At 39.5% G+C, this 27,621-nt stretch overlaps 1 protein-coding gene across 1 annotated transcript in view; it reads right to left on the bottom strand.

The window, feature by feature from the left end:
* LOC103756197 (connector enhancer of kinase suppressor of ras 2) overlaps positions 1–27,621 on the bottom strand; it is a 168,753-nt gene that overhangs the window by 92,385 nt on the left and 48,747 nt on the right. The window contains exon 2 of the mRNA XM_018086464.3: positions 11,326–11,489. Coding sequence (XP_017941953.2) covers positions 11,326–11,489 — 164 coding nt within the window. The remainder of the gene's footprint in view (positions 1–11,325; positions 11,490–27,621) is intronic.

The following is a 27,621-nucleotide window of genomic DNA, read 5'->3' on the forward strand; positions in this document are numbered from 1 at the left end:
CTTATGCACAACTGCTGACTGCCATAATGACATAAAATAGAAAGACAGTGTAGTTTGATGCAAATAAAAATGCTGTGATCACTGTATCTGATCCCAGATGACTTGGGCCGCTGCTCTGAGAGACTTTCAACATAACCAAGGTTCACTTTATGATAAATACAAATACATTTTTCAAGACTACGCTGCTCTGAGTAGTTGACCATGTCTAAGGAATACCTTAATTACTTTTTTTTTCCATATATTTTTTGTTTTCTTCCTTTTCCTCCCCACCCCTTCAAGAGATTTTATTAGTTCTTTCAACATCTGAAACTTTCTTATATTTTTCACCGTTTTAGATTACCCATTCAGCAAGTCCTTGAATTTTATTCTCTTTGTAAACAGCCTAAATACCTGAACATTAACCAGATATTTGTCTATGCAGTGCCCATGCTCAAAAGCTTTAAGAAAAGAAACTTTTAAGAGAAGAGATTCCCTCTGAAAGGAGAGCTCGTGTCTCACCTCAGTTGTAAAGTGGAGCAGCATCATTTCCACACCTGAACCACTAACAGTTATTTCTGTGGAGGCATTGAACCATCAGGTTCAGAAACAGGAGAGATTGACCCAAACCTGTGCTTGGAATAGTGCTTTAATTTATCTGAGAAAGCCCTCTTCCTGTTTTCCTGTGAACCTCAGTAGCATCCCTTGGATCTGTTCCTGAGTGCTCTCCCACTCTGCTTCTAATTCACATTTTCTCCTCAGCTCTGGCTTCATAAAGAGTTTAGATCTAAACTCCCAGGAAGTGAATTTGCATTTTAAAAAATGTCTCCATTTCAAAATGCATTCAATGCTTCCTCATGGGTTTTTTTTTTTGAGCAAAACCTTAATATTACAGGAGCATGAAATAACAAAACCTTCTCACAACCATAATAACCTTCTCAGAACCACAATAACCATTTCATAACCATAATAACCTTCTCACAACCATGCTGGCAAAGTGGTGAATGCATTGCACCATCCACTCAGCATTTGGCCTCTGCCAACCTGACATCTGGGCATGTTTAACAGCCTCAATGTCAACTCGCAGCAAAAACACCAGTAGGAAAATCAAGCTGTGGCAGCACTTCCTTTCTTCCTATCCAAGAGGATAAAGGGAGTTGGGTTGTTTTGTGGCTTCTTTTCACATCCCAAGATGAGTTGTTTCCAATGATTTTATTTCAGCATTAAGGAAGGCCTGATCTGCATATGGCTGCAATTAAAGAACATGTGCAAGCCAGGCAGCCTGGTGGCTTGACCTCTTCCATATGTGTGGGAAAACAAGCTCTGAGCAATGTGCTGACTGGGGATACCAGGATAAACAAACAAGAGCAAAGGATGACTAGGAGATATTGCCTCCAAAAACCCAGATTGGCTGTGCTCTGCTGACTGTTCAAAGTCATTAGCAATTCCTGTCTGCATTAGTCATTACCAAGCCTGGTGGTGTTGTCCCCCAGTGTGCTCCTGCTGATATGTCTCTCTTAGGAACACCTAAATTACACCCAAATTCTTCTTTAGATTCCCTGCTGCCAATCCAGGGAACTCCACTGGCTTTATTTCAAGGATAAAATGTTTCTAAAATATACATCCTTCCAGTACTCTTTGATCCTTATGCATATGCTGCACCTTTCTCCTCAGTATCTAAGGAAGCTGTACATGTGTAATGTGCTGTTAAACAACCACAAAATTTCATTGTTTGTTACTAAAACCTTGTATCCAGTTCAACTTTGCCTCCATAATAATCACAGTTTTTTGTAAGAACCAACCATCTAATCATAGGAAGTCTGATTTTCTCAATGTTTTTAAGTACCTCTCGAAATGAATTATGAGGCAGAAATGCAAGATTACAGAGGAGAAGAGATTCAGTACATAACACAAAATTAGAATTTTAAACAGTGCTGAATTATTCAAAGTTCAGAGAATAAGTGATAGGCTTGTCTTGGAAATATAATGTCAACACTGACCATTTCACCTGGGCGAGACATTTAACTCAGATTCCTACAGAAATGTTAGTTGCACATAAAAAAAAATCTGTCATTCAGGAGAAATGTTCCATGTATTCATAACAATTCAGAGAAGCATCTAGAAATCAAATTAGTAACAGGATTCTTCTGAATGGGCATTAATGAGTGTACGAAAAAGTTCATTTATCAATTTTTGTCGTGAATTTGCTGCTCAAGCAACTCAGTCAACACCAGTGAGATGAATATGCATGTGCATGCATATCTATTGGCATGCATATGAATTTATCTCTGACAATAACTGATCACAGATAATTACTCAGGAATTCAGGCACCTCACAGCCATTGATGAAGTAACACAGCAGCATGAAAAATATCTCACTGGGAATTTATGAAGGAAATTGCTCCTTGCAAATTAGAAAAGCAATTTTTTTGTGGTGAAGATGTCATAGTTTTTAGCTTACACTAACCCACTCCCTGTATGTCCTTGGCACAGAGAATCTCCATGGTATTGCATTGTAGCAACAAATAACATAATATAAAACACTCATTGCATATTATATGTTATTAGTGTTATTATTAGTGCAGATTTCAAATCAGGATCTTAAAGAAAAAGTGCTCTATTTCTTTCTGCAAGGGAAAGAAGATTTTGCAAATGAAACACAGGAGCCATAAATACAATATAATCATTTCCAGCAGAAAACAAAATTTAAATCTTAGGAAAAAAAATTAGATGCTAATTTTAGTTGTTCATAATATTGTTTATAGCTAATTATTTGAAATACTGTATAAGTAACAGTGCAATTATTAAAAGTCTAAAAAATTACCAACGCACTTCATGTGGATCACTGGAGACAATAATTTCTTTGATGTTTAGGATTTTGAATCCATGAACAAACCAAAATAATTTCTGTGTATCACTGAGCTTTGGGGTTATTTTAAAGAAATTTAAATCCACTATCAGTGGAATTTAGATCTACTATAAGTGGAATATCTTTTTTTCATTGAAAGGGGAGAAGTTAATCTCTTCCTACAATAGTGTGTATTATTCTTCCTTTTTGTTCCAAAAATAGAATCCTCTATCCTCTTTAATCTAATGTACCTTCCCCCTCCTATTTAACATGATTACCTAGGACTGAATCAATATCCCATTAGCTGGATCCAGTCAATGGAGTGTCTCTCAGTGCCTGTATCCATCCAGTTCTCAGGGATTCAGTCCTGGCACAACCCGAGCAGGAGTGACTGGAATACCAGGAGCCATGTACAGATATTTATCCATCCAACACAACCTCAGCAAACCTCATCTGCTTTGGGAATGACTCCCATTTGGATGGTTGGCACACCCACATAAGTGTGGGAGTTCAAACAGCTTTGGTAAAGACTTCTAATAAAGCACACCAAGTCAAAATTATCAACCTCAGTTGGCTAATGGATATAAATTATATATTTAATGCAATGACATTCAATTAAGTGTTGTTATGCAGCAATAGACCCAAACCCTACACAGGTTTCTGACAGAAAACACAAAGCCCTCTGAGCTGCAAGCCATGGCTTTGGAAAAGCAATGTTTTCCTTTCATACACCCTGGTTGAAGTCTGATTTCTGTGTTTGCAATAGAAGAATCAGAGTGGAAATGTTACCACTGAGCACTCCAGAAATCAGAACTTAAAATTACTCTGTTTAACTCCTGTACAAAAGGATGGTGGTTTAGTGGCATTTTTATGAAACCACAGCAAACTACAAGATCTGGATTTTTAGGCTTTACTGAACGGAGCACTGGCATCTCAAAATCTCAAAATGAGAACAGGCCAACAATTCCCAGCCCTGTTCACTGTGACAGTGATGTGAAGTCAGTAATAAGAATTGTTATATATAAGAATTAGCATATATATGAGTCACATATATATGACTCATATATCTGTAATAATCTAATAAGCAATAAAATGCAAGACAACAGAACACAGAACTGAAAAGTTGCCAGTACTGAAATGCAACTCTCACCACTGATAATTTTCCCCTTCATGATCAAGAATTCAAACAGGAAGGATAAATTAAATTAAATGACCATTTTCTGAAGGCCCCTGTTGAAAGATAAACGCATTCTCACCTCAAAGTGCCCCACAAACATCATCCAGAAATGGAAAAAATAAAAAGTGTAAAGGACTATTTTATCTCCTAGAGATTGTTTGTGGGAGCAGTGATGAGAATCTCTCACAAGATTTCATTTTGTGGAAAGATTTGGTAACATTAGCATGTGTTTGATTAAAAGTAATGTAGGAATCCAGCAACACATTTTATCATGAGTAGATGAGACAGGATGCAAATATTACAAGCATCCTTCTCTCTGACTCCTTTAGTGTAGAAAGAAAAAGATGGAAAAGGGGGTGTGAATGCTCTGCTGCACAATGTGTTCATGTGTCACTGGCAGGCTATTCCATGCTCTTCACATTGAGATTCCAGGGAAAGCAGTAATTCATATACATTAATTGGATCTGTCAATTCTGATTGTTCCACAAAGGCCAGGTGAGCATCCTTGGGAGACCACAGGGTATGCCCACATTTCTGCACACAAATCAATATCCAAATTTTGGTTAGTCTGAGTCTGAGAGCTCGGAGAGAGCAATTTAGGTTAAAATTAAGGTTAGAACACGAAAGTTTGCTGTCCTGCTTTCTGTCTCCACTGGTTTTGGCAAACTGGACAACTGTGCTGGAAAGGATTCCTGTGAAACTCAGAGAAATCAAAGCAAAAGAAGCAATAAACAGTCACTTAACACTGCACCCTGCAACGTCCCAGCAGCTGGTTCCAGCAGAAACAACCATGGAGTGGAACATGGTGTTGCTTTATAGGTTTTTCTTTTATCCCTGTGCAGGGAAAATGCCCATTCCTTTATCCCCAGGAGTGACTGTGATCAGCCTTGGAGAAACCAGACATCCAAAAGGGCTGAAATTACAGACACAGTCACTGTCTCCCAGCTCTAAACCTCGAGAGAAATTGAAATCTTGTCAGAAAGGAATGTTCACTTCACGTCCCCTAAACCAGGGGTGCAAAGATATACACAAATTATGATGTATTCTGACACTATCTGGAGAATTTGAGCCAGTGTTTTCCCTGCTGCCCTTGTCTACAGTGTCAGACACGTGTGGGTTTTAACATCCTGTCATTACCTACCTACTCATTTGCATAAATGTCTGCAGCTGCATTGGCCTAATAAGCAGCAAAGCAATTTAACTGGACATGTCAAGGTGTGCTGTTCCCCACCAGGGAGGGACAGGGACTCAGAACAGGCAAAGGGGTCCAGTGCTCAGTGACTGAAAACCACTGAGTTTACCCAGACACACAACCAGCATAAAATACAGCACTGGGTTATTGTAAAGGGATTCTTTTATACATTTATAAATGGAAATAAGCACATTTATTTCTCAGAAGCATGCAGGAGCTCCTGGAGCAGCCCATTCACCAGCCCAGCCTGCAAGGGCTCAGGATCCTCATTCTCACTGGTGCTTAAACAGATACATTTGCAGAAGGAAATTACAGGCCTTGGAACAGGTTTAACACTTTGAATAGAACATGTTTCTCCCTGTTTTCTGAAATGGAATTACTGCGTGACAAGAAGACATCTCTCAGCTACGCCCAAAGACAGGAAAAACAGAACACTCTTTCCTCTCATTTGTTAACTTCTGGTGAGGGAGCACTGGGGGATTTCAGAGAGGAAGGATTTCACTCGTGTAGGTAGTCAAGATAAATGATATTGAATTACATCCAAACTTCTCCTTTTCCAGCACACCAGATTAGCAAAACCATGGAATTCTTGCCTCTTCCCAGTAAGACAAAACTATTATGCACAAACATGTGCAAAATACCTGTGAACAGCAGTACTTCAGGCTACTCTGTTTGTGCAATCACCTTCCTTCCCTGCCCTCATCCTAAGAGATATTTGAAAATGCCAAAATTGTTGACAAATTTTAAAAAGAAAAAAAACAACCGAGAACCCTTAAAATAAGTTATTTTTCCAAACTGCATGATTTGAAAGAATGAAGCTGCTAATTAGACTAAGCAAAAGATGATCCACAATTTTCTAATATGTGCAATAATTAACTAACTCAATTCAATAGTATTAATTCAATGTTTTGGCACCACACAATAAATAGCACTGGACTGCCAAAAGCTGAACTTCTTCTCCAATTGAGATTAATAAAGCTCTCTGGATGCATAGATGTTTGTACAGCCAAAAATAATGGATGTGCCAGGTTCCTCATTACACTGAGGAGATGGAATATCTCTCCATCTCTCACTAAGAGGGATGGCATTCCACTCCAAAGAAAGAAGATTTATGTCCATATACTCAAGCATCAATATATACATAAAATGAAGATTTTAGTCTAGTATAATCACCTTTGAATAATCTCTGAAATATGGGTGGAAAATAAGTATTTGACATATTGAATGACTTGTTAAAAATGAAATCTGATTACAAATCAGGTAAAGTAAGAAAAAATACTTCCCAATATACTCCCAGAATTGATAAATCAAAAAGTGCATTAGCAGAATGAAATATTAAAAGGATGTCAAGAGAGATCATTGTAGGTATGGCCACTAAAAGGCAGTATTAAAGTAAAAAAAACTTGAATAATTTTAATTCAGAAGAAACAACCTCATCAATAGATACAGAGACACCTATGAAAGACTGGCTGCTCCATCTCCAGGATGGAATGCTCCAAAATACACCCCTGCAAGCTGCTTCCCAGCTGACCAACAAATTCCCATTGCTGTTGTAATTTTGTTAGAGAGATGCCTAGTAAAGAAATACGTCAGAAAAATGATAGGAAAAAGATTTTTTTTTGGTAGCTATGCCCTATACATTATTTTTTTAAAAAATAGTAAGCACGCAAATAAATTCTACTCCTGCCAGTTGTCACAAACATGTTGACCCACAGGTGACTTTGTTGTTCCTTCTGTTGGAAAATCCACCCTGCCTGGATTGTAGCTGTGAAGGATCTGAAGAGAAAGTTTCCAGTCTTTACCCTTGAAATCTCTCCACAATACAGGGCCCAATTGCACTACTTGAATGCCTGGGAATTAAGAGTACTTTTAATTACTGGAGATACAATCTCCATTGGAGCATTCATTTCATTTCCCATTCATTTTTCTTCCTTTCGTTATCAAAGTCTTCCTTCCCACTGGAGTGTTTATGTTTTAATTCGTGCAGACCTTACCAATATACTGACTCCAATACTGCCCTAATTAAATTAAATTTACTTGCACAGGTTTGAACAGCAACCCATGTTGACCTCAAAAACATTCCTCCTCTTGTTTCCAGTATCCTTTACTCTCTAGCAAAAAGTGATTTTCCACAGGCCCTACTGCTTCTTCAGATTCAGCCTCTGTGCAACAAGTCCTCCAATACATATCCCAATTAATATTTCAACTTTAATAAAGTTACAGTCCAAATCCAAAGTGGCCCACACTTTTTGGTCCATAGATGTTATTTAGGTCACTTCAAATAAATAATTGTAGTTCCTGACCACACCAGCAAGAAAGGACTTTGATGTTCAAGGTAGGATTTTCCCCCCCACAGCCATCATTCCCAATTTTCTTCCTAATTAAAACCCAACTCAAAAGTGTCTTTCCAGAACAGTCAAAGAACTGAAGCTGAAAGTAAGGCTTACCTATGACTTTCCCTTTCATAGCACATAAATTCAGCCCTGAGCAATCCCAAGAAAGTGACTGTACTTTCTTTCCTACAGAGAAAATTGCTCTCAACTTTTGCACTTTGATTTTACCCTTTCATAAATGAGATTATTTGAACATTTTAAATTATTTTTGAGTTTTAAGGTAAAATCCATATGCTTCTATATCCCTATACAGCCACTTCTCTTATTATGGGTGTATCAAATACTCTTATTATTCCTTATTTACATTTCTTGTATTTCCTTCTTTCCTACTGCAGGTTGTCTTCCAGTGTGGAATCTTTCCTGCATAAGATTCTCATGTGTAATGCCTGGTTCCTCATTACACTGAGGAGATGGAATATCTCTCCATCTCTCACTAAGCTCTGAACTCAGTTTTATTTCAAAAGAAAAATGATGATCTGTGATTTTACATATTAGTAGTATCTCTCCTGATTTTATTCCAAAATAATATGATGGTTGAATCAATTAACAAAGACATAATATTAGTCTCTGTTTCTCATAGGGGTTTTTTGGGGAAAAGTGGGCATAAAATCATTGCAAGGGCAGGTGTGTAATAGTTTGTGTTTAATAATTTGCACTTGGAGTCTGGTTAATAGGTGGTTTGGGACAGGGAATAAAAAACACAGGAGGTGCCTCCTTTCTTTTTGTTTCCTCTTGCCCTCAGAACCCTCCCTGTGGGTCAGCACTTGGATCTGTGTGTGTTGCACAGGGGTTTGCATCTCTGTGCCAGAAGAGCAGCCTTGCTCCCTGGTGTGTAACCCCACCAAATCCCCACTCCCAAAAAATCCTAGACCCTCAGAAAAGACAAGTGGAAAACATGGCACAGCATCATGCCCACAATTCCTGATCCTCACCGAGCCTGAGCCTGCCTGGGAGATTCCTCCAGAGCTTTGGAGCTGCTCCTGCTCCAAGCCTTGCACAACCCAGCTCCCTGACATCCTGCTGGCACTGCCTGGGAGAAAGAGGTCATGGAGCCTGGCACTGCCAGCTGCCAACCAGGAATCCATGGAGAAATCCATACCTGGAAAAAAAATCAAATAAATGGCTGCTCATCGACGTGGCCCCAGCGAGGGGGGACAGGCAGAGCTCAGAGCAGGGCTGGTGGGTGTGGATACGAACAGGAACAGGGCTATCCATGATCCAGACTGGGACAAAACACAGGGGATGCTCTGCCAGCAGGGGACTGGGAGCTCAGGCTGTGCTGAACAGGCAGAGGGACAGAGCAAACTCTGCTCCTGCTGGCACCCACTCCCCACAGCTGGGATTTTGGACACGTTGTTGGAGTTGCTCTTTCCCCTCTTTTATTTTTTTTTTTTGATAAGAAGCTTTGAAAAAAAAAATTTAAAGTATATATATTTATGAATCTACAAATACACTGCATTCTGCCATTCACTGCATTCTGCCCATACACATGGTGCTTTAAAGGATTGACTGGGGCTCTATTTTAGCTGCTCATAAACTGCATTAATACAACGTGCCTCAGGGAATCGGGGGTAAAATGACACGTTCCTTAAGACCTTCTGGTTCTAATAATTTCTTGTATGTTAATTTCTGTTTAGTGGCATAAACAAAAGCCAGATACTGCTATACCCCCTTTAAAAAGTACTTTTAAAATAAGGTATTTCCTCTGTTTTTTTTAGACTAACTAATCTAAAAATCTATAGCAGTGGAGAGCTCCAGTTCACAATTTTCACTTGTCACCAGCAGTCAGGTATCATTATAATAATATATTAATGTTTCAAGATTTAGTACGAAATAGGAATACAATTGTGATATTTTAGAAGTGTATTTCAATTATTAAAGGCAGCATCAGATCTTCTACCATCCAATAATTGCCATCCTTTGAAAGGATTGAAGAGAAATTCTTAATAATGCTTTTTGGTTGGATGGATTCAAATTCTTCTAAATTATTATAGTTTTAAAATAGCTATTATACTTAGTCTGGTGAAACTTTTCCTTGTGATCCTGCAAGAACTGAAGGATATGCTGTGCATGGCAGCAAGGCAGAAATGTCAGAAGCAAGAGAATAGCCCAAGAGCAGAGCCCCAGGCTCCAGACTCACTCAGCAGAAAGCACACAGAACAGGCAGGGAAAGAAAAATTTAGAAGCAGGAGAAAAAAAGAAAAAGGCGTTTTAGAGCAGAGTGAGAAAGGGAGGGTAAGGGCTTAAAGGCAGGAGGCTGAATAAATGATACCAGGAGCTGGAAAATCCCCATCCTGCTTCAAAAGAAAGAGGAAGGTCACAGACAGCACAGTAAGAGCTGCACTATTGACCAGCAGCAAGAGGTACATTTTTCTTTACTTAAAAGAGAAAAAAAATCCTCATAAAAAAGCCCAGCAAGGGTCCTCCCAAAGGGCACAGCGACTGAAGGGGAGCTTTGTCCAGGGGAAACTTCCTGGCTCTGCTGCTCCTGCCCGCTGTCAGGGCACGGTGACACTGCTCTTGAGGTGGCATAACGTGACACCAGGGGTGTTGGGGCTCTTTTCGTGTGGGACACAATGTCTCAGAGGGAAAGCTCTGGAGCTGGAGCTCAGATGTTTCCAAAGCACAGCCGGTGGTTGGTGGTGCAGCAGAGCCCAGCCACAGGTACAGCTGTGGTGAGGCCGAGCATCCCCTGCTCTGACAGATGTGTTCTGGAGCTTGTAAGGACAGATCTCGAGCTACACTGAGTGGGTTTTGTCATTCAAGAAGAAGACTAATAAGAGGTACTTCAAACTGGGTTGTTTGGGTTTTTTTCTCCCTCAGATCAAGTGCATTTTACCTCGTTTGTTTTCTGTCTTACTTTAAAGTGCCAATTTCCGTCTTGGAGGCAATTTATCTTATCAAAATCCCACAGGATAACTTAGTTATGCAAAAGCAGAACTCCTGATAAAGAAATAAAATACTGGGACTGTCATATACAATTTACCCACATAAATTTACTGTTGATTTTTACTATATTTTTTCACCCATTCACCTACACAAACAGAAGAGAGTTATTTTTTCTTTAGAGTCAATACATTACATTTTATTAGCTGGCAGGAATTAAACAGCAGAGGAAAAAAGATTTTCTTTGATATCAAATACTTTGTTAAGAGGCTAACTGAATTAATAACCTAATGATTAATAATATGAAAAAACAGTGTTCTTCCAAATGCTTGCAGGTTGCTAAAAAAAACCCCAAACCTAACTTTTAATTGACACACATGTCTGTAGTTTAGATAAAGTCAATTTTACCATTCCAGTCTTGTCTTAAAGCTCATTTTAAACAATCTTCCAGTCTAATTAGCATTACCTCCTGGCTCTGTAGTACCATCCTTTTGAAGGCTGGCATGGTTAAAGCACTCAGGTCTGCTTGGTTCAGTATAGTGTGGCAAATGTCCGTGAAATACCAGGGCATATGGCATATAATTACAGGACCATATGGATGCCAGCAGTGATAGTCAACAGAATTTGAATGCAGAAGCAAGAAATTCAGAGGAAAAAGCAATAAAAGACTATAACACACAACCATAAAATCATTAAATTATAGTTCCTCTACAGCTGAGAGAAGCCAGGACATGCCTGTCCTTCAGTGAAGCAAAGCCACTGTAGCTGGAGAGAACATTCCACATTACTTTTATGTAGTTTGGAGATTTATAAACCCAGATGATTGAGGTGAGTGATGCAAGAAATCACTTACCAAAGCACAGAGCAGATCAACTGCTTCCAGGATCAGCTCCTGGTGGCCGATGCGAGTGACTCCCAGCTCCTCCAGCTCCTGGTGAGTGATGTGCAGCAGCTGCTCCCCATTGATCTTCTCCCTTTCAAAATTTTTGATGTATTGTTGGAGGCAATCATCCAGGCCTGTATGGAAAAGCCAACAATGCATATTCAGAGAGTAAAGGGAAAAAAAAGAACACCAGTTGTGTAACTCATGAATAGAGAAATTTCTTGGAAATACAAGTGTACTTCCTTGTTTGGAGCTATTATGGAAAATGTGCAAAAAAGTGGTAATTTAACTTACATAATACAGCACATGCTGCTAAAGAGGAAAGTTTATATTACTGATGTTATTTACAACATTTTTAAACATTTTAGTACTGATTTTACACCTTCATGGTACTTAATAAGGAGACCAGGGAAGGATGAAACAGCACAGAGAGTGACATTATAGAAAAGCTTTTTCTCCTGATGTCACAAAGACCTAAATATAAGTTTATCTTATGATTGGGAACTTATTCTTCCTGGAACTTAGTCTTCCAGGACTCATCAAATCAGATAGTGTGGCTATCACTGATTGGGAAGAGTGTTTTTAGGCTCAGTTACTACCTGCACTAACTCTGCTACACCCACTGCCAATTCTCCCCCCAAAGTCAAATTTTCCAGTTTTCTGAGTCTCAACAACATACAAATCGTTTTGTTCCAACACCTTCAATTAATAATCCAACTTTGCCCACACACAAAGAATTGTTCTGTTTCTCCCTGAGAATTGATCAGGTGGAAAAACTGCATTATTCCATTTCTCAGACCAGAGAAGGGGCTGATGAACAACATCAGCTGAAACACTTCTCATTCCTCCAAACCTGTTTCTGCACCACACATGCTCTGAGCTTCCAGAACAATTAGTTGAACACCAGGCTCTAGTACTAAAAGCTAAAAGTACTAAAAGCTATGTGAGGTTACTCAGAGCTCCCTCAAGGACTCTGTCAGATCAACCATAGCCTGATATGCACACGGTTTCCTGGAGACCTACAAAATTCACCCTCAATAACTTCATCTACCAAGCAGAGTGAGTAAAACACTTTGATCCTCAGTTATTTGGTGCAAGTAAACCCAAGATCCATAAAACTACAGATATCCAGAAAGCACAGAAATAACCAGCTTGGGCACTTAAGGAAGACAGAGCTTTGAAATATATTTTCTGCACACAGCAAGTTACCAGTGGGGCTCAATTAGGGAGAAAATGTGCAGCCAAGCTCTAAAAGGCCACGATGTATCTAAAGGAAAGGAAAGCAACAGGCACATGAACAATATTGTTCTCATTTGTCTGTTTAAAAGTTCTCACAAATGCAATATAAACAGAAATAAAGCAAAAGTTGATGTTGTCTTCATTTCCTGGGTTGTTAATCTAAAGAAGCAGATAATTCTGTCATGTGCCTCAGTATGTTTTTAAAGAGAACTTTGTAGTTGTTTTTACATTTTTTGAGCCACAAAGGTCCTTTTACTTAACCAGATGGTACAGTTTGGCAATGATGAACAGAATTATATTCCTCTAAATTAGCAAAGGAATGCTAAATGAGTTAAACAAGACAGTGTAGGAATTTCACCAAAGACAGATTAGAAAATTACATTACTATCTATTACTCCATTTCTAAACACACCTTCTTAGATAATATGAAGTGATTAAGTTCAATCTATTAAAACTGGTTAATTTAATTGTCATAGAAAGCATTAACACATTACTGACATGGAAGACCTTGGCCTGACTGAATGCTGGGATTAGTGCCCAGAGATGAATTTGTAAATGTTGTATGAGAAGTTATCAGAATAACCAAACCAGCTTGTGGACATTCAAGTCAGAAAATGTAAAATATATGAAATTTAAAACTATCCTGTAGGCAAAAATAGTTGATATTGGCCACATTCTCCAGAATATTGGAGAAAGAGAGATCTGACACCTTGTATTTGGCATGTTGGGTATCACCACTGTGAGTCTCAATTAACACAACATAATTCAGTTGAGACACAAGAACTGAATAAAACACAACAGTGTGTGTTTGTCTTCTGTTCATAAATACAAGGGGATATATTTCAGTTTCATTTAATTAACTTCTCTTTCAGCATGATCCAATTACTTACTCTGTAAAGTGAAAGTCCTAAGTTATGGTATAGGTAGAGCTCATTTATCATTTACCAAGTCGTGTTCACAGCTTTATAGGCACTTATACCCCATGCAAAATTAGATCAGTGTTAAAAATATATATTTCATGTTGTAATTCGTAAGCATGAGGTAATTTGGGGGGGGGTTGGGGGTGTTTGTGTTTTTTAAAGCTCAACTCAGCAATCTGTTTGCAACTAATACCTAAACCTTTTCTCTGCTCTGGAATGGTTTGCAAGTAGAACACTATTTCTCTGCATCTGCTCATTATTTCAAATAACCTCATGAATGATTTTACATAAGTGTATTTCATTTTGGATTGGTTGAAGGCTGTTCACTGAAAATTCTGCAATTAATATTTCACATTTAAATTCCAAGCCATTACACATTTCTCTTCCCTGCCTGCCCAAGAACAATTCTTAGAGTAAAAATTCCAAACCCTACATATTCCAAATTTGCTTTTAGTGAACATTTCCCTAAAACTCAGAAGAAATCACTGAGACTGCTACTAGGTAATAAATTATTTTGAAGTAAAGCAAATTAATTAAAAAAATTAGAATCAGTGGCCGCAAATAAGCATTTGTAGTATTAAGAGAGATTTAGAAAAACCCAAATGAACGTGGCATGCCATGAAAACTGCACAGTGAGAAGTATTAAACCTGCCCTTGTGCCAGAGAGGATGTCTGACAGCAGAGCAAAAATATGAAATTTGTATTATTGGTCCTGCTCTGTAATAGCTCCCCAGGGCACCTTTAGAAGGCTTTACTTACTGGTGCAAAGAGTGAGGCAGCTGACACCAGGATCCAGGGATGTGTCATTAAAGGGCCAGGCTGGCTCAGGGCCTGACAGCACCCAATAAACATCCACAAAGAGAGACATTTGTCCATCTGGGTTTTTTTTTTCTGTCTCTCTGGGAGCCAGGTACTGCAGTGTGAGAGGTTACCCAGCAAAATTTCAGCCTTCAGGAGCTTTGCTCTTCGTTGTCACGGCTCTAATTGTTTTTAGCAGGAAAATATCGAGGATGCAATTAGGAGGGTACAGGATGAGATCGTGTTGACTCGCCAAACCCAAATGAAATATTTATTTCCTCAAGCCACTCAGGCCTCATTAGTGCTCTTTATGCAATTCCTGACATAATTTCTGTTTACAGGTAAGTCTTAAAGTAGTTAAGATTCACAACTACAAAGAAGTAAAGGGCATTAGCTCTGCTCAGATGTAGGTAAATAAAATTAAACCCCTATTCCCAAGTTACACTGTTATCAGTGTCACAAACTTACAGTTCTGTTGCTGCACATTCTTTACTTGGGTACAGCTTATAACTAAACTATATGTCCTTCAGAATGCAATAAATTGATTCAACTAGAAGTGTTTAAACATATATATTTTTTATTTTGAAAGCCAAGGCTTAACACCCACAACAAGAAAATTATGGTGGGTGGTGGAAGAATTTTTATTTTTCCGACCCAACTTGGCTAAAGGACTTAGCTCACTTTAACAGGGAATCAGTGAGAGTTGAAGACATTTCCTAGTCTTTCAGTATTATTTAACAGAGCACAACCCAACAAAAGAGTTCTCCATTCAGTGCTGACTGAATCAGTTAGGAAGCAGCACTGGCTGAACATGAACCCACACGCTCAGAAAATGGCCTTGTAGAAAGAAATTGGGTAAAACACCCCATAAACCACATTCACCTGAAAACCCCGACGGTTGGACTTGATGATCTTAAAGGTCTTTTCCAACCTAAAAAATTCTGTGATTCCGTCCTGTCTCTTTCCATTTTTAAGTAAAGGAAAGTTTAATAAATCCACATGGACCAGGAAAACTCTCTCTCTCTCTCTGAGCAGAGGAAAAGTAAGCAACTCTGATATGTTGACTCACCATGCTGATGATTTTGCAAATCAGACATTGTCTAAATCATGTAAATGTGAAAGAGAAAGGAGGCAGAAAAAATTAGAGAGAAAGGGCAGGAAAAAAAAAGTCAGTTAGCTTGAAAATATTTATTTTCAGAAATGCATAACTGGGACAAAAAAGAGTCATTGAAATAGAAAAGCAAACCAACATCTTAAAAAAAATTCTCTGTAACACTGGCTAAAATCAGATTTAGGAATTAAGTCAGAGCAAACATTACAAAAGGGATGCTCCATACTGTGACAAATAAAGGTCCACTGAGGTTAAATGAGTCTTTCCATCGGTGTCAACAAATGCCAGGTTTGGTTCACATTAAAGCACAAACTTGGTGCCATGTTACATAAAGATCTGTCCCTTCCTCTGCCATTGGCCAGAGATACTGGAAAATATTACCATTAATGAAAAAATTACTATGGAATAAATGGAGGGAAGGCACAAGTTTTTGCCCTTTATGCAGGAATGATGCAGACAGGGCAGCTCTCACAGGGAGAACTGGAGGGACAATAACTTTGTCAAGTGCTATCCATCAAAAAAGTGACTTCTGATTTAAAAGTCTGTAATTTCCAATTTTTCATAAACCTCTCCCTAAGCTACATTTACTCACTTCTCCTTTTTCATATATTTTAATATGCTTTTTATTACTGACTAGATGATGGGCTTGATGCTGCTGCATCACCATTCCCAGGGGAAAATCCAGGGCATCTGGCTGGAGCAGCAGGACCCTGGCTGGGAAAGGAGGGGTCATGGGGAGGGCCCTGCCAGTCCAGCCTGTCACAAACACCACTGCTCTCCCCAGGTCACTCTCCTGACAGATGAGGACGTGCAAAACGAGCCCCTCTGTGAGGAAAATGCAGCCTTGCTCGTTCTGCTTTAGGGATGAACAAGCAGGAAAGCAGCTCAGTGGAAATGCTTTGACCACTCCTGACTTGGGCAGCTCAGCACTGATGTGTTGGAGCCCACTGACAGCCAGCTGGGCAAAATCACTTTGATTCAGGGCCTGAGAAAGTAGTGAATGTTTTTCCTAATTAAAATTATCCTTAAAATTAAAAGCACATAGAATACTAAACTCAGAGTTGCACAGCAGCTTATACACAACAGCAAATCTGAGGTACAAATGTCCGTGGAATCTGGATCTAAAGGACAAAACCTCAAAGTCAGTGGAACAATCTGATTGCTCAAAAGAATTGGGCTGCCAAGACAAATTAATAACCTTTTAATGTACCTCATTTGACTAGTAAAACCTATACAACATTCATATCTCTGTTGCAGAATGGTGACTTGTGAAAAAAAAAGAAAAATCAATATATCAAAGTGAGGCAGGGATAAATACCAATTTTCAAATGTTGCTGTGCTGGATGTTGAAAGGAACCCACTAAATTTTCTGTGCCTTTCAGTGGAGATAAATGCCAGCAGTGACTGTGCTCAGCGAGAGCTGATGTCTTGTGTGACATATAAGGCTAAAAAAAAGGACAGAAACACTGCAAGGAAGGGCAAAGAGAAGGCAAAAGACAACCAGAAATCATGTGTGCTTTGAGCAAGGGCATAGACAAAAACTGCTCAAGTAGGTTTGGAGCCTTGAGTAAGGAAACATTGTTTGACTCCTGGAGGTTTTTGCAGGTGAACTCACACACGACCTTCCAAACAGAGAGGGCTGCACCTGAGACACCTCATCTGAACCACCAAGGGCTTCTCTTCCCAGGCAGAGCAACTTGCAAGGCCAGAAAATTAGATGTTCACTATTAGGTGAAATGAGAACTCATTTCTCTGTGGAAATTCTCTGATTAATTGGGGAAGGCAGCACGAACTTCTGCTCCTGTCACAACCTTCAGGTTACATATGCAGATCTGCTTAAACACATCCAGTGTTTAACAGCATCCACAGCCTCAGTCCAAGTGATGGTTGTTACAGAAACCAAAGAAGTTTGGGTTTGTTTTTTCAAAGAAACACGAGGTATTTTCCATCTAAAGCAATATTTAGCAGAAAGATCTGGAAGAAGTTGACTGGTTGGCTGACAGAGAGAAGGAGGTAGAGAATCCATGCCTTTTCCTAAATGTGATTTTATTCAATACACACATCAATTCATCCATGTTCTCCATCAAAAACCTCTCTGATTTATTACACTGGGCTCAGTCTCACTGGATCTTTTTCCAGTTCTTATATAACTTGTGACAAGGACAATCATCAGGTGGGTATTTTTGCCAATGACATTAAAAAGCTTTTTAAGAATTATTCAGTCCAAATAAAGAAAAGGAATAATCCTCGAGGCCTGTTCACACTAAGCTGACTCTCAAACACCAGATATTGGTTCTTAAGCCCTTCAGGAGAAATTAAAAAAAAAAAAAGTGTTTAGAGTGCCTGAAGAAAAGGATCTTCACACACTCACAATTCAGAGAGAGACAGAGGGGATGTGTTTGAGGACATGCTAAAACACCAAATTCAGAGCATTTCATAAAATCAGAGAATGCCTTGGGTTGAAAGGGACCTTAAAGATCATCTAATTCCAACCCCCTGTTGTGTTCAGGGATACCTTTCACTAGACCAGGTTGCTCAGAGCTCCATACAGCCTAAACTTGCCTGAAGTTTAGAGTTCTATCTGAAAACTGAAGATTATCTTTGCATCTTTAAGCCTACATGTCACAAATCTGATCTTCAGCAATATTGCAGCTAGATTACAAAATTTCCTACAAAAACTCCATTAAAAACCGCCAGGCACAGCAGGAAGGCACAAACACACAAAAAGGAGAGAATTCAGATTATTCTGAAAAAAATTAATCCCTCAGCTCTGGCATTATCTGACCTTTAAATGCTTGGCTGTGCAAGTAGAATGGGTTTAAATGTTGCTTCCCGGCTGAGCTTCCTCTGCGTCACTCCAACATTCACAGGGATACAGATGGATGTTTGACATGCAAATACAGGCAGACTCTGCTGCTTGCATTTACAGATCATCATCTGCATGAACAGGAACTGGGGCGGGATGAGCACTTGGAATTAATGTTTCCCAGGCACCAATTGACACCAAAAATGTTGGCTGCCATTCCAGGCTTCAAAGCGGATTGAACTTACTGGACATAAACCCTTCCACTTGTGTCAGACCTCTGGCTAAGGCTGTGCAGGTCCACAAAGTACTTCCCTCGCTCCCACTTTTCTCTCCTGAGGGTGCCAGGATCCACATCTGTCCCATCCAAGCCCTCTGCAGACACACTCAAACCCCAGGATCCAGTTGGGCTCTTGGCAGCCAGAGCCCTTCATTCAGAGGGCTCTCTGCTCCTCATCCTCTCCATCCCCAGCCTGCAGCTCCATGCCACACCCAGCCACTGGCACTGGCCCAACAGTCCCTGCCACAGGTATCCTCTCATCACAAAACTCTCAGGTTTTTCTCCCTTAACAAAATCCTCTATATCTTCAACTCCTTTCATTGACTGCCAGCTTCTATTTCCCAATATCACATTTTTTCTCCTTCCATGCTGTCTCTACTCTTTTATTTTCTCTATGTGGACTTGGTGGCTTTGTCTCCTCCGTAGCCAGCAGGGAAGCAGTGTTGGGAGATGAAAGCTTCCAACCTCATTCCTCTTCTCTCCCCAGAACAGGTCAGAGCTTCACTTGCACTGACAGATCTCCTCAGCCACAAACACCTTTTGGAAAAGGGACACAACCCAAAGCAGGTCCCTGAGCATCCAAACACCCTTTTTATCTCACTCCCAACTGTCCTCCTCTGAATCAGGACAAACATCACTGCCACTCCACCACAGTGCATGTCTGAGACAAAACCAGATCCTATTCTGAGACACAAACCTCCTAGATTCTATCCCATATGCAAATCCAGTGGGAATACCACATCATCACTGTAACTTCAGTATTGTATTTTTAGTATGGCTAAAGCAAGGGGCTTTCCCATAACCTCAGTCTCTAACTCCAAGCTCTTTTCAGTAGCAATTTTCCAAGATAACTATATTATCAAGACAAAAGCTCTGCTGAAATTATGAATATTTTAAGAGTTCACAGCAGCCAAGAAGGTTTTGTAAGGGAATGTGTCAAGCAATATTAATAACAAATGAACAAGTTGCTGAACTAATAAAATTTGATTTAATGATATGCCATCCCCCCTAAATTGACATTCATATATATGAAGTAAATGACTTAATATAGTTCTGCCTTCATTACCTGTGACTGAATAATAGGAAGTGAGGACATTCTAACTTTGTCCTCGACTTTTGACAGATGTTGAGCTGTGGTATCACCACTGAAGTAATAAACAGCATTTTCTAGAAGCTTGGTGGAAATTAGTCCTGACCTTAAAGAGGTTTCTGGAAGAAAAGGGTCTCACAGAGAGAATGGATCACATTTTCAGGCACAAGTCCATGTTCCTGGCTGTCACATTCCACAACAGTCTTAACCTTGAGACGTGTCACTAATGTTGTTACTGATGAATTTCTCATAAAAGTGATAAAAAACAGAGATGTTTTAATTAGCTCTTTGTGCCAATGCAAATTTACATCTTTCCTTAGCCTCATTACTTCTCTCCTCGATGAGGATGTATAACAACAGCCTCCAGTCATTTCTGAAGCAGCAAGGCTGAAGGATGACCTGGAAGTGCTCTAAAGCCCCATGTTCACACCTCCCATTTGTTTGATGAGATGCTTCCACATTCCAGAGTGACCAAGCTGAGGATACTTGTTCCCTGAATTTGCCTTGTTACATTGACTTTAAAAGTGCCTTGCATTTGGCCAAAGCATTCCAAGCACTCCTGTACTTCCTATACCCTAAGAAATCTGCATTTGATAATCCTTAGTTTTCTCTCTGAACTGCTGAGATGACAAACTGATGATCATCATCCCACCCTCTATTCCAGACATCCTGGAACCCATATCAAAAATTTTAAATAACTTTTAGAATCAGCTAAAAAGACAATAAAAGAAAATAGATTCACAAGGCCAAAAATAGATTCATATTTAGAAGAATCTTCTTGATTTGTGCTCAAACCAAAATGCAGAACCAGCACAACTTAAATTCTCAAATCACTTCGCCCAATAACAAAGGAGCAAAGATCTTGGTGTTGGAATGATTCTGGTGAGGAACAATCATCTCTAGGATCAGTAATAACAAAATAACATCCACCCTGCACACATGTTCTTAGAAGTGGAGAGCTGGTGTGATTAGGGTTCATATTCCTCCTTTTTGCACTAAGTACCAAAGGTTGTCTTCACACCTCCCAGGGCTGGAGGGCAGTGAGAGGTGACTCCAAGAGCCTGTTCCAGTTCCCTGTTCCCAAGAGGATGTTTTTGCAGTAACCATCAGCTTGCTGCCAAAGATGATGGGGGGGAAACAACTCTTAATGTAATAAAAACTACAAAGAAACCACAACACCCCAAAGCCACCAAGAAAAAGGAATGATTCTTAGGTGGAAAGAAAACCAGGAAATCCGTATCATTTCCTTCACTAGAGCCTGAGCACATTGAAGGGAGCTCTTTCAGACCCCTATAGTTTCCATTTCAGAAAGGTCAGGAAGTCTAATAAGGAAGGAACAGCATTAACCACATCTCATCTACCAGGACTGATCTTAAAAGCAAAAGTACTAGAAAAAATAAATATAACTGAAATCTCCCTTCTCTGGCTTCTGAGGATTTATCCTCCTTGCACTCTCCACAGGAAAGTCTTAATCACAGACTGACCTGCTAAAAGCTAGTTTGATATCATACAAACCCAAAGAAAACTATCACACCAAGCAAGTTCTTGTACAAGTACTACAGGGATGTGCCCCACTTGTCCCTGTCTTAAGAGTGAAGAAAAAGAAACCCTGAAGAGAGAGATAACGAGTCTGCTTCAGCTAATCAATAGAGAGACAGTGACTTGCCAGACAAAAACTCATGTAATAGCAAGGCAGACAAAGTTGGGTGAGATGAATCCTGCCCTAAAAGTATCTCTGATCACCTTGTAATAGGGCTCCACATTAATTCAATTCATAATCATATCACAACCCACACAGGCGCAGACGCCTCAGAATGGTGACTACACAAAATATATATAAAGAGACTGCAGTTTTCTGAGGCACAAGGACAGCTGTGGAATGTTATCAACTCCCCAAACTCATCCAGGACAGCAGGATCCCTGATCATGTCCTCCCTCAGCGAGTGCCAACGATGCAAAGCTGATGCAAAGCTGAGTGAGGACAAAGAGCTGACAGAGGAGAGTCCAACAGAAAGTGCTACAGATGTTTCAGTGCCAAAATACAGCAATTCTTGTACCGACTTCACTGACATATTTTGCTAAAAATCCTGGATATCAAAAGAACAGCCAAATTCACTGTAGGCTTTGGGAGTGAAAAGCCCAAACGAATCAGAGTTCTGCTCAACCCAATTTCTTCAGCAGCTACAAATCCACGACCTAATTCATGTGTAATGGTTTAGACCCCTGCAAGAAACAATCCCAGGAGTAGAAGGGAGCCTTGGCAACTCCTCACACAGTTCTCCACATCGATGCCAAAAATCAGATTGCTGCAAGAAATAAAGAAAAGGGGTAGGATTCCCTTTTTTTCTCAGGGATACTCAGAAGCTTTGGTGAAGGCATCTGTAAAGGCCAATATTTGGGCAAGGCTGGGGGTCAGTTGTTCTGGGGTTTCACACACATCCCTCTCTTTCCTTTTATTTCAAGGAAACCCTGAGGAAGCCTCCTGCAGCATTCCTGGTCATCCTGGTGACTGTAAATCTGGATGATCTCAAATCAGGTTCTTTCCTTACACAGTTTGGAGGGATTGGTTCCAGCAGGCAGTGCTTAGCTCAGTTTAAAGTCAACTCATTAGCAGGAATTGTCAATTCACTGTCAGGAAAATCCTGAACTAGGAATCCATATTTTTATCAATACAAACTATAGGAAACCAACAAAAGTAGGCAAATGGGAAGAAAAAAAAAAATCACAGAAGAAATAAAAATCAAACTGTAAATCCTACTGGAAAATGAAGTTTTTCTCTTTTCTTACATTTACCCATTTTCATTCTCCATTTCTATTACATGGTGATGCCAGAAATTTATTATGATTGTTATTGAACAAAATGAGAGGTAGAAATTTTTATTCACTACCACTTTTTGTGGAGTACCAGCTTAAGATAGATTAAATCTCTGGCTTCAGCTACACGATGGAAAGTATTACTACATCTTAAATCACTATTACTTTGTGTTTTAAATTCTGAATTCTAAATGTTTTGCTACTTGATCTAGACATAGCTTATCCAATATTAAATACTTCTGTGAAGTAACATGAAACAGGCAAGAATCTTATCATATCTAAAGAACTGTATATCCAAAAGTCCATGAATAAAGTATGATTACAGCTCAATGTAAAGAAAATTTTAATCCATTCAGCAAAGCAATAAATTTGTTGGTAATTCAGTACCAAAAAAAAATTAAACCCCGAGTGATTACAAAACATTTCAAAGCCATAGGATGCCACTCACTCATGTTTGAAATAAGACTTTTTAATATGCCTAAGATGATTAAATCTTTTACATGGCAGCAGGCAAAAAAGGGACATAGGGCAGGACTGGTGCTTGAATTTCCATCTCTCTGACAAGGAAGCATCAGACTGGAAGAACTGCAGAGTTCCCTTCTACCATTCTGAGCTATTTTTATGCTCTTCATAAGGAAATAAAGTTTTTTTTCTCAAGTCGTCAGACAAGGAGTAAGAGATCCCCAATAATAACATGTCAGCAGTAAGCACTGTCCATAAAACCTCGAAATAGAGCTGCTGGTGGAAAGGTAAATGTAATAACTCTCTGTGAAAAGGTAAATGCAATAACTCTAAAAATACAGAGCCCACAGCCCGGAGCAATGCACTGGAGTGAGCAGGATAAATTAATTCTGTGTCAGCAAAAGGAGCACAATATGAAATAATGTTTGTGGGGACATTCCTCATGGCTTCTTCTGCACTGCCCTTGCAGCCATTCTCAGGAAAGCCTCAGAAAAGAAAATTATCTTCTGGTTTATTTGTCACATGTGCCAGAGAACAGAACATGGAAGGGTATTAGAGGCTGGTCAGCTCCTTAAGAACATTTAGGAAATGGTTTGCTCAAACAGGATCAAGCAAAGTGTAACAGAAACAAGAAAATACTGGAAAAAAAGGGGTGCACAAATCAATTAAAGAACTCCAGGTTTCTGTATAAGAGAGCTGCTATAAAAAAAAAAAAGGGCAGGAAAATTAAGATTGAGATAATTCAAAAAGGTCAGAAGAGAGAACTAGATGTGGCCTTCACATTTATGAAACATTTTGTCTTTAAATCATTACGTGATTAGCTTCTTCCCAATTGCCATTTTCCTGAACTTCCAGAAACATGACACAAAACAAAGACAACTTCATCCTAAGAAATTAAAATATTATTCAATTCTCCAAGACAATTCATTTTGTTACCCATCACTGCAATTGTTTCTTCCTGTAATATTAACAGGTAAATCTGATGGCTCCAACCTCCCTCAGTACATATGGAAAAAGCTCAGGGCATCCTGTACCCACGAGATTTTCTTTCCAACTTTTACATATTAGTAAAAGCAAAAAGAAAACCTGAGGAGTTTGTGGTTTTTTTTGTGATTATAACACCTGACTTCTAAAGGAAATGTTGCCATTTATAACAAAGTGCTCCAGCCACGACCACTGGTTCAGTGATTCCAAACGGGCTGAGGTGCTGCAGACTGGGAAAAGTGCTGGATGAGCAGAGCTGTTCCCGGGGATTCATTCCAGAGCTGACCCGTGGTGTATCCCATCAAAAGAGCAGGCAAAGAGCAAATGTAACTTGGGTGCTAATTCCCCAGAGCCCAGTAGAATTTCAGGCTGCTTCAGCACTAAGAGGATTTAGCAGACAGGGAGTCGCAGCCTGTGCTTCCCTCGCCGGGAATGGGATCACGGGACACCTGCACTAAGAGGATTGGGCAGGTAAAGGGGGGAACCTCCAGCTTCCCTCAGCCAGGGGCAGGGAAGTGTTTTTATGGCATTAGAGGGTTTGATCAGGAGTTTGTTACTGCTGGGCTGTAGTTGTGTGGTGTTCCAGATGACCCCACTGTAGCTCTAAAACCCAAACTCCCCCTCCGCTCATACGACCCCCAAAACCATCCTCCCAAGGCTAAGCCTGAGCTCCAGCCTTCCCAAACCCCAGCCTGAAATGCAAAACCAGCACAAGGAATTTTGGAAACTGAGTCAGTCCTGTGAAATCATCTCAGGTTCCATTAATTGCATTGTGCAATCTTAATTTTTATCTTCTAAAAATTAAGTGCCAAGTGTATTACTTCCCCAAAGCAAACAAAGCACTGATCATTTTACATTTGAAAATGAACTTAATCGTTTTATGTATTCTACATGTGTTGTGATCCTTCATTTTGAAAGCTTTGAGATCTACTTTACATAAGGCATTTCTATCATCATATCCCTCCCTAGTTCAAGGCCTCTGCAGTTAAGAATTTAAAGATCTTCAGAAACAAAAAGGTGTCTTTTTGATCTCAAACACAGGAGCTGTTTAAAATTGAATTTAGATTTTTCCCTTACTATCCTTTTGTCAGATAAGTTACATTCTCAAATGTAGTTTGAGTAAGCTGATAACCTGAATGAACTGACAACACCATTAACAGTGTTTCTTTTCCCTAAAAATGTATAAATGGAACTGGAAAAATTCAAACATTGGTAACTTTTAACACACATCTAACCCTGTGAGCAATTTGAAAATTCTAGTTTAAAAAAAAAATAAAAATCAGGTACCTGCAAAAAATGCTAAAAGTGATTTACAAAACTGGAATGTCCTTGACTTACTTTAGGCATTTTCAGGGGCAGGCTGAAAAATTAGTATTTCCTCTAGAGGGCTTCAGGCTCTGCATTATTTCCCAAGTCACCCAAGTTATATTGCACGAAGTGGCTGCACTAGTGAGGGTCAGAAAGGCTCTTTGCTGTTCTGATTGCTCCTGCTTGGGGAAAAAAATAATCACAATTAATTAAGTGCAAGAGAAGCCCCTGTGATCCTGCCATGGCTGGTGTCCTAACTTCCCAACACCACTGCCAGAAACCAGAATTGAGATGGTTGTATGATAATTTGTATTAGAGATGCTGAAGTTAATCAATTTTCATTTTATGTTTCCCTGGAATATTGTTCCTTATGAGACCCAGTTCTTTCCTTAAAGACTATTTTAGTACTATGTTAATATGAATTTAGATTTTAAACAAAACTATCTAAACCAATGTGTATATGAAACTCATACACTAAATAAAGTATTATTTATTAGTAGTTTTAAAATTTTTGTCTGTGTTGTGATAATCTCGCTAACCAAGCTCCTGAGTCAAAGAATTTGTGTACTAATAGAAAATTTTACCAAAGTTTGGAACTTCAAATTTAATCACTCAATGTTTCCATGTTTCCTCCAGAAATCCTAGGCTCAATCAGCCAAGATAATCTACATTCTATCATTTTTCTCTATTTTTGTGCAAAACTTGTACTTTCTATGTCTACTTTACTCCTGAGCCACCGTGTTATTCACTGCCTCTCAGCAGCTCTTACTTTTCAGGTATCTGATGTGTAAACCACACTTCTAAATAGGATATATCTCTTATCTTTTCAGATATAAAAATACCCCTAAGGGTGCAGTTCCAGAATGGGGCTAAGCCAATTTCAGACCACACCACTGCCAAAAGAGGCAACAATTTTACTCCCCTCTTCTCTTGTGTTGGTGTTAAGAATTTCACAGCAGCACAGGGAATCAGCTCAGCAAAAGGAAGGTGAAGGGAAGCTCAGCCTTTCTTGTCAGCAACCTCTGAAATAACTTTGCTTTGAAAATTCAGCAGCTAAAACTCTCATTTTTTATCTTCTCCGCCTCACTTGCTGCTCCCTCCCAATGCCTTTGTAGCTGCGTGTTCATTGAACTGGGGAACTGATCCATCTGAGCAATAGCCCAAAAAAAGGAAGGAAAACAGGTTATTTTTTAGCAGATGAATGTTCTCCAAGCCAGTTTGCAATGCAGACACAGAAACCAGAGACAGGGGTGAGGAGGAGCTGCAGGGACATGAGGAGCATGGGGATGGAGCTACATCCTGAAACCAAGGTTGCCAGGAACCAAGTTGTTTGATCAACTATATCTCTGAAAAAGCTTGGAAAGGAAAAATGATTCTGATGTACCAGACTGTCCCTACTTATTACAGCAAGATTTAAAAAATATATTCCAGAGCACAACAAACGAGTCCTTTTCCAGCAGGCACAAAGTGTTTCAGTCCCAAGTGTCTCTGGTGGGACTGATGGTCCTTTTTATAGAAATGTGATGTAGGGAAGGAGCAGGAAACTGAAAACTATGTCAACGAAACTAGAAAAGTAATTTTGAGATCTTGCACTAGGAATTAAGAAACCATCAGTTAAATCATTGACAGTTACAGGAAACCTTCTTAAGATGTGTCTTGTGTTTAAATTCATAACTGAAACAGCTGCCAACTTGTACAACTCTATAAATAAAACATTCTCTTTTAAATTGTAGTCTAATTAGATTTATCTCTAGTTTGATGTTTGTCAGATACTTGCAGTATGTGGAAATAAGAGCACTACAGTTCCCAGAAGAAGATCCCCCCTTCCACAAAAAACATTACTGGACACTTTTTTATGAATTCTGGTGTGATCCTGGAGGGTCTCATCCTTGGTACTACTCATGATTTAATACAGGAAGCACTACAGTGATGATTTGTGAGTGTGGCCTTGATTCAACACAGAACTGAAGTGCCTGCCTCACTTCTCTGCCTGTTGCTAATCCTCCAATTGATTTTCACAGGAATATTCACCATTCAAATCAGACTTAAGTGCATTGCTGGAGCAGAGCCAGAGTGCTCTGAGCATTGCATGACTGAGCCCACGCTGGGCAAAGGTTTGGAGATGGTCCCATTCCATCTCACAGATCGAAATTGGTGTCTCTGGAAGGACAACCCACAGAAAATTTATACCTCACTTAAAGCCTCCTCCATTTTGAAAAGCCCTCTGCAGGAATTAACATCTCCCATGATATTTCCTGGTTACATGAGTGCTAATTTCCTCAGTAAAGATGTTTTTTGGTGGTATATTTACATTTTCCAGTACTGACTGTTGCACCACTCCTGGTGGCTCTTCCACTCCAGGATGGGCAGTGATGTGATTTAACACCTGCTTGTAAAGAGGTTACATTCCTCACAATACTAGGAGGGTGCTGATTCAAGAAAGAGAAACATTAAATA

Source organism: Manacus vitellinus, unplaced genomic scaffold (genome assembly GCF_001715985.3).
Source record: "Manacus vitellinus isolate BGI_N305 unplaced genomic scaffold, ASM171598v3 scaffold_95_pilon, whole genome shotgun sequence".
Lineage (NCBI taxonomy): Eukaryota > Metazoa > Chordata > Aves > Passeriformes > Pipridae > Manacus > Manacus vitellinus.